This window comes from Phaseolus vulgaris, chromosome 6 (assembly GCF_000499845.2).
Source record: "Phaseolus vulgaris cultivar G19833 chromosome 6, P. vulgaris v2.0, whole genome shotgun sequence".
NCBI classification, from domain to species: Eukaryota; Viridiplantae; Streptophyta; class Magnoliopsida; order Fabales; family Fabaceae; genus Phaseolus; species Phaseolus vulgaris.
The window spans coordinates 12,521,528-12,529,866 of NC_023754.2; the positions used below are offsets into that span (position 1 = coordinate 12,521,528).

General features: G+C 33.1%; 1 protein-coding gene across 1 annotated transcript; it reads right to left on the reverse strand.

Annotated features, from left to right (window-relative positions):
- Nucleotides 1–2,508: 2,508 nt before the first annotated feature.
- Nucleotides 2,509–7,605, reverse strand: LOC137831131 (alpha-mannosidase I MNS5-like). Its single transcript, XM_068638679.1, has 10 exons — nucleotides 7,305–7,605; nucleotides 6,930–7,224; nucleotides 6,627–6,747; nucleotides 6,396–6,477; nucleotides 6,223–6,308; nucleotides 5,987–6,087; nucleotides 5,423–5,564; nucleotides 5,137–5,287; nucleotides 3,914–4,073; nucleotides 2,509–3,581 (listed from the first exon to the last, which is right to left on the reverse strand). The coding sequence occupies exons 2-9, from the start codon at nucleotides 7,033–7,035 to the stop codon at nucleotides 3,990–3,992; spliced, it is 873 nt and encodes a 290-aa protein (XP_068494780.1). The 5' UTR covers nucleotides 7,036–7,224; nucleotides 7,305–7,605; the 3' UTR covers nucleotides 2,509–3,581; nucleotides 3,914–3,989.
- Between the last annotated feature and the right edge of the window lie 734 nt (nucleotides 7,606–8,339).

An 8,339-nucleotide genomic window follows, 5' to 3' on the forward strand; every position in this document is an offset into this window, starting at 1 on the left:
GGTTATACATAAGTTTCCTATTGGTTATACATAAATTTCCTATTGTCTCTACTTAAGATTCATGAATAATTTTATTTTTTGAATGTGACAATTCATTCTCTTATTTTAAGAAAGAAAAATTAGAAAGAAATTATCACAAACAGGTAGATTATGTCTCATTAAGTTAGTCTTTACAATAATATCTCTCTTTTATATGTTTATGTTTAAGTTTCTTAAGTCTGTCATTAAAGAGATTAATCAAATTTAGAATATTTTTCTTTGCGAATGAGGTAGGAAAGGAAAGAACATTACTTAGGTGAAATGGGACAAGTCTATAAACCTAAGAGGGAGCTAGGGATAAAATATATAAATTTGTTTAATATGGTCCTTCTAGCTAAATGGAAGTGGTGTGTAGGAAATGAGAATCTATGTATGTGGAACGAAGTGTTGGATTCCAAATATGGATCTTGGAGGACTCTAGATAAGAAGATTTTAAAAGAATAATCTTGATGATGGAGGGATCTTAGAAAGGTTTGTGAAGAGGGCAATAGTGGAATTTGGTTTGGGGAAAGTTTTAGATGGAAAGTAAGTAATGGGATGCAAATCATTCTAGGAGGATAGATGGGTTGGACAACTCGCCTTGAAAAATAAATTTGAAAGACTGTACAAAATATTTAGTATAAAAGAAGAAAATGTGAACACAATTGGTAGGTGGACAAAATTAGGTTGGATATGGGACCTTAGATGGAGACAATTGTTTGAGTGAGAGAAAAGGTTAGAGCAAAATTTGATGGGAGAAAATTAACTAACAACTTGTAGATGAGTGGGTTTGGATGGAGTGATTATACAATCAAATATGCATATACAACATTACAAAACAATTCTGCAGGGGGAGCTTGGATGGCTTTGAGGAAGTTTGGAAGGTAAAACTTGGCCCACAATCCAGTTGTTTGTATGAAAAGCCTTTCTCAATAGAGTGACAACCAGGGATAACCTTAATAAAAGGGGGATTGTTGAGAACGAAGGGACTCCAACTTCTCATCAAACTTTTGCTGCAAGGATTGTAGAATTTGATCAAGTTTCTTTTCAAACTACATGTTCATCATCTATAAGGTATCTTGTTTGCAAGAGTCGTTAGTTCTCTATGGTGGTGGATCAAAGTAATCTTGGAGTCCTTAAAAACCATTAGTACCCCACACATGTCTTGGGTGCTTTAGTCTTCTTGTTGTTGTTGTTAAAATATCATCTCGATTATAGGGAACAAATGAGTCTTGTGTTTCCTGCTCAACTAAGAAATCCTACAATATATAAATAATAATTAAGCATAAAGAATAATACTTCACCTAGGAGCAATGGGAAATAATAATGATAGCATGTATATTTATGCTTATGATTTTTTGATAAATGATCTATGCAGACTGTGAAGTCATTTGTCCATCTGATTTCGTGCGAGCAACCTTCTAGACCTCATAGCGAGGAGGTGGAGATAGAATTCTGAATGTCAGATAATAAATAAATTAACTAATAAGATGTTCACATAAAATTATTTAATACCTGAATATCCTACCACATGAGATTTTTTCTTTGTGTCTTCCACCACATCCCATGATGTAATGACAACAAAAACATGTCATTGAGTTATCATCCCAAATAGTTTCTAAAACTAGCAGCATTTAAGCCTTACGACTTTCCTCAAGAAGACTTATGTCGACATGCATCCTCTTTTTACCAATCCATCTCGTAATGACTTGAGCCAATCAGGTTATAAATTTACCTAGTATCACTACAAAAAAAAGTGTATATTGTGGCGGTTATTTTCGTATATTGTGGCGGTTATAACCGCCACAATATACGCTTGTGGCGGTTTCCTAAACCGCCATAGAACTGGCCGCCACAAAGTTTAATGTGGCGGTTTTATGCTACCCGCCGCAACACCCGCCACTTTAAACATAGTGTAAGTAGTGGCGGTTTTTATATGTAAGTAATGTCAGTTATAACTGTCGCAGTTTACATTCATTGAAGAAGATTCTGAGTCATAATATACGCAAGTAGTGTCAGTTATAACTGTCGCAATTTACATTCATTGAAGAAGATTCTGGCGCCATAATATACGTAAAATAGTAGCGTTTTTAACTGACGTAATTTTAATTGTGAATAAATAAAATTTAGCCACCACTTTTTTATAATCTTTTTTATAATTTGTTTTATACAATTATAAAATTTAACCACCACTTTTTTTATAATAAAATAATGTATAAAGTTATAATCATCCATTCATTTCATTGAAAATTAAAGCACATAATAATGTTCAAAAATTATGTAATATAAAATTAAAAAACATAAAAAGTTCATACATCCCTAATCAAGTTTAAAATTACAACACATAATTGTTCAAAAGTTCATATACATCGCTAATCAAGTTTAAAATTAAAACACACATCTCTAATTAATTTTGCTTCCAGCACTTGATCCTATTACTTGATTAGGTGATGGAGCACCACTTCCACTTCCGTAATCAGATGCCTGAAACAAATAATTTTAAGTTAATGAATTTGTATGTTTATAATTATAAAATAAAAGACACCAATAAATAATTAAAATTGTAAAATACTTGCTGAAATCAATTTAAAGTATAAGGGACTGACTTCCTCTTGCTATCAGGGAGATGAATGCGTACTCAAAATTATACTTAAAATTAAGTATAATTTTAAGTCGTACAACTTGACTTTAACGACATAAAGGATTATATAATTTCGTCATATTCAATCTTCAGCTTTGATTAAAAAATGTTAGTAATGGAAACAAACTAGATTAAAAACTTGACAACAAATTACCAAATCCATTGACAATATAAACAATGCCAAGCAGTCGCATAGTTATCTCTTTTCCTCACTTTCTAGCAAATTTGTTATCGTTAAGGATTCAGCCTGCATGCCAACTTGAAGGGAAAATTTCAATGCAACTTCAACTGCTTAAAATATAAAGACAGGACCATGTTTTGGCATAAGCCGCCAAAGATTGTTAAGAGGTCACAATTGAAATCTCAGCATAATGGGAGCAAACAGTTTAATTTGATTGCCCTGCCATGGTTACTAAAGGTGAGTTCAAATCAGCAATCTTGGCTCAAACAGAACGTTTAGGGGTGTACTAGAGCTAAAAATAAATAAGAGAGAATTTTGGAAGAAAATTACTAACAATAGTTTGGGTGTTTAGTGTAGTGGAACTCATCCTTACTCTACTCTCAATTCTAGTCTATTGTAGTTCGAAAATAAGCTTAAACTGATTCTTTCCCCACTTTTCACTTACACATCTTTCCACCAAACATGAAGGTCTGAACAATCAAAACCTGTCCACCCCACCCATTTTCTACTTTTCTAACCAAGCATGCCTTTAATTTCTTTTCACTGTGTTCTATTAAAGGACTCAAATCTTTTCTGAAGCATCGAGAGTACTTAGACTTTGCTATCAAGGCAAAAATCCAAGTTATAACGAAAACAACAAAAAAGGAATTAAGGACAGACAGATTTTGGTCAGCATATCTCCGTATTAATGCTGATGTATCCATGCTAATTGAAGCAAACCTTTCATCGGACTGTCCTCCACTGTACATAAAAAGATTGGTAAGAGTTTTATCTATGTTATTCATGAAGGATGATAGTGCAGTTTTCTTACTTTGTTTAAGATAAATTACAAAGTCCAATATCTAAATAGTCATCTGAAAATATTCATGATTGTTCCATCAGCATTAGCATATAGCACAACTAGGATGTACCTTCATCTGAAAAATCAAAATAGAAAAAGCTAACAGTGGCTTCTTTATTAGTTAATTTTCCTAACACCTTTTTCCTAGATATCTCCATGATGATTCTTTTACCCAATTCACACACTGTCGAAGGAGCATCATACAACACCAGTTACCAGCAGAGAATTGTACCTTGCAATTTTAGGCTTCTCTGATTTTCAATTGGGAGGAGTTTTGGAGTTCCATTGTATTTGGAGCCCTAGAGTATCTATTTTGCAGCCTTTTTCTTGTTGTTTTGCTCTGTATTACAGATGGCCACCCCTGAAATTTCAGAGCTAGTTTCCACTCTTTCCTTCCAATAATACTTGGTTCAATCAACATATTAGCTATAATGGAGAAAATGAATTATATTAAAAAACAGGACATAAAGCACACAGGACAGGAACAGACTATAAAACAACCGTGTAACCAATAAGATTACTCGAATAACAAGACTTCAGAAAATGAATGACCATAATATTCTAACAAAAAACTATAATTTATAAATAGAAAAGAAAGAGTCCCAAGAATTGAAATAGTAAACTATCCATCAAAAGAAAGTAGAAATATCATTCAATCATCATTCTAATCGCCTTACACACTATATTGATAGCTTGTATTAAAAGAGTACTATATTCAAACAGAACCGATTGAAGCTTTGATTGGATAAATTTCTTTATAAGTACTTTTAAGAGAAGAAAAGTATCAAGAAAAAATGAAATGAAATCCACTAGCTAAAATTAACTTGGATAAAAACTAATTTGTAGAAGTTCTCATAGCTTGTCTATAAGATGATGTTTTAATTTATGCATAAGCTAATTTTACCTTATGAAAAAGTTTATTTTATTTTTACTTACTATTTTCTTCTTATAGAAATGTTTATGGAGAATCTAAGCAGACTCCAACTAACCCTAACTGCAAGTATATTAATTATACAGAAGAGTACAGCTCGCATGAGATGTAACAAAAGGTTTTCATTAAATTCAAGAAAAGTTGTCAAGATAAAACTTCAATTCTGATAGGAGAGCACAAAATATACTTATATAACTGCATCTAAGTTTTGTCCTTATGTCCTAAGTTCTTTTTTTTCTTTTTTTGAAGTATGAAGTTTAAAAATTAGATAAAAGTATATTTTAAAGGATATATTTATAAATGATCAGGATGGAGGCTAGGATTTTACCAAATCACTCGTTAGTTAGAGTACCCAACAACAGGTGGATGGAAGGATCTAATGATGCAATTGTTATGGTTTAGGGACCAATTGGGATGACTTTAAAGGTTCATGGATGTGTTTTGCAAATGGTGAAAAATTTAGGAGATTTATACACACTTTTACAATTTATCTATACAAGCACTTCAGTAAATTGCAAAAATACCTTCACAAAAGTCCAATTAGTTGGAACATAAGCTTGTGGAAGCTCTTCATGCCAATTGCTGAGTACTGGAAAAGGATGACCTTCAGTGGTAAATACATAATTATTCTCATGTACAAACGAATCGTCAAATAGAAGATATAAATATTTGCACCTGAAGAAAACACAGCATCGCTAATCAGAAAATCTCAAATACAATAATCATTTGAGAAAAAATCCCATTTGCTTTTTTTTTTGTTTCATGATTTTTAACTTTTTGCATTATACAAAGGGGAAGAAAAGGTCTCACGTTTCAGCAAGAAAAAAACTATGCTGATGATCTTCCAACTGCATAGTTGTCACATCCTTAATGCTTGCAAACCCACCCTCAACTTTGGTGTATAAATTAATGGAATTGACTATTGATTCACCAACTTCAATATACCATGGATCTGAAATTAATAAAGTTTGATTATATCACCATTGGTTAGGTAGGATTCTCTTTATTGATGTTATAGAGATTAAATTTAAAAGATAATATAGTTAATAAAATTGAATAATTGTGATACTGTTATGATGTTGTGTTGATAGAAAATACGAAGATAATACTAATTTTTATACTAAAGTTCTAGGTCAAGCAAGTACTAATGTATTACAACATGAACAAACCTAGCTCCCAGATTATTTGACTAAAATGTTGCTATATGCTAATATAGCTATCCTGTTAAATTTAGAGTTTGAGACCCTTTTTATCATTGAAAAAAGTATTTACATGTGCACCAATCTTTTTAATAGCACACTATTTTACAAGCAGACGAACCTAATGCCTAAATATCAACAAACTTAAAATAAAAAGATGGAAGAACTATCAGACCTTTAGTGGTTTGACATAAGTAGAAGGTTGACTCGACTAATTCAGGACGTAAGGGATAATATTTTTCAGTAGGATGAATCATCTGGTGGTCCAGCAAATACCTTTTACACGGATTTATGATTGAATGTGATACATATATTATATAGTACTGTAAGAACAAAAACTTGATGACAGATTGATGGCAAAATACAAAGAGGCTGTAATGTTATAATGAAACTAGCAAAATCAGAAAATACCTCTCTAGTAGCACTCCGTATCTCTTCCACACATGGAAGAACTCACGGTGAGATGAATTAGCAGCACTAAGATCCCCAATAAGAACCTGCTTTCAATAAGTCATTCAATTACAAACTCAGAAAGATATCAAACCTAATTTTTAAGTCAGTAAAATTCAAAGTCAGCTACTAGCCTGTAGGCCAGGCCAAAATGCTTGAAGGCTTGTAAGCTGCCAATAAGTTGCTCTTCCAGTCCTAATATCAGCTTCATGGTACCTGCATTAAGCCAACCAGTCCAGGTTACAACTGTTTATCACATTCTCCCATGATGGGAGTCCCATCAACATCTTTCTCAAGTACATCATAAAAGTAGTATTTTAGACAACATAAACAAAAAATAAAGACTTTCTTAGCAAGTGTGATACCAAGAACCGTGTCTGAAATATTTTTGTACGGCAACATAAGCAGAGTGAAACATTTTCCAAAAGTCCTCCTTCCCAAAAAGGATATGGGCTTTGAGTAGATACTCATAGAAGGAATCAACCCCTAAAATAATCCAAGGAAATAAAATCCAACAAAAGAAACATCAAGGCAAGTCATTAGCATTTGAAAGTTTAGAATAACAAATTATAAAATACTTTCAACAGACAATAAACACATAAATTATACGTTGCATTATCCAATGAACTGAACTATAGAGAATATCCCAGTGGTCAGAGTTAACCTACCAGCTCCAATTCCTGATGAATATTCAATCCATTGCCCAGTTGCCACGTCCGGTGTGGTTCCAAATAATTTTAATGAGCTCTGCATACTCCATAGCTTGTGGCTCATAGATGAAAGAAGATCTAGTAGCAGACATTTAAGGTTTTTGAGAGCACGGGGAAGTAAAATTAACAAAGATGTATTGTCAAGGGACTACCTGGATCAGTGATTTGTTTTCGGATGCTGGTTAATCCACTTAGATGTTAATTGATGCAAGTTCTTCTCCGACCCTGAACTTCTTCTCACAGCAACAAATTTCTACCATCACATGAACACAGTAACACAGTAAATTTATCACAGCAACAAAGCCATGGAGTTTAGGGCACGCAAGCACAAACCTGAATCCTTGCGCGGAGGTGGCGATGGCAGACCCGAGAGTGAGCGTTAGTTCTGTGAGAGGACAGAGGCGTTAGGGTTTCGTAAGAGGACAGAGGCATTAGGGTTTCCTGAGAGGACAGAGACGTTAGGGTTTCGTGTGGAGCAATGAAAGAGGCGTTAGGGTTTGTTTCGTGTGAAGCATAGAGAGGGAAGAGACAGTAGGGGTGTGGAGCAGAGAGAGGGAAGAGACGTTAGGGGTGTGGAGCAGAGAGAGAGGGAAGAGGTGTTAGGGTTTGGTTTCCAAATTCAAACTAAATTTTCAAAAAAAAATTATTTTAAAGGAAAAGTAAGTTTTCAAAAAAAAATCCAATTTTAAAGTGAAAGCAAGTTTTTAAAAAAAAAAGAAATAATGAGAAATGGTGTATGGAGGAAAAAAACCTGGGAACTTTTTTTTTTTTGAAGGATAATTACGACAGTTAAAAATGACATATTATACTAAAATGACGTATTATACAAAGATAATTGTGGCAATTAGTTAAATGACATATTATACTGAAAATTGTGACGGTTATTAATAACCGCCATAATAAAACTGCCATTTTTTACACTGTTTTTTGTAGTGTATGATTTTTCAATTGCCAAATTCAGAGTTCGTCATAATCTTGAAAACTAGCAATCTAAGTAACTCATTTCACAAAAATATTTGAAAACACTATTAAAATAAAGGTTTAATGAGAGCTATGTTTTCCCATATCCCTTCTTCATGATCACTCCTAATAGGATGCATGTCTTCCACTTCATTGGCCACACCAACAAGAAGTGTTCTTAATGAGAAAGATGATGTCTCGTGCATTTCTAGAAAGTCGTCATCGTGAGTTTTGTGAATGCTTCTTCCCTCCAAGACCACAAACCGTTTCTCATTAGATCGATGTTGACATAAAATATTTGTCTTGCTTGATGTGCCATAGTAAATGATTCATTTTTATAACCCATCTTATTTAGATCAACCAAAGTAAACTCATAATCATTCGTTTTCATGTTGTATTGTGATCTAC

Bases quoted from the DNA above. Each gene is read 5' to 3' on its own strand.
- LOC137831131 (XM_068638679.1), bottom strand. From the start codon at position 7,035: ATGAGCCACAAGCTATGGAGTATGCAGAGCTCATTAAAATTATTTGGA. The intron at 6,309-6,395 runs GCTAGTAGCTGA...TATTGAAAGCAG, and splicing joins CATTTTGGCCTGGCCTACAG to GTTCTTATTGGGGATCTTAG. The intron at 4,074-5,136 runs GTATTTTTGCAA...TATTATTGGAAG, and splicing joins CTAATTGGACTTTTGTGAAG to GAAAGAGTGGAAACTAGCTC.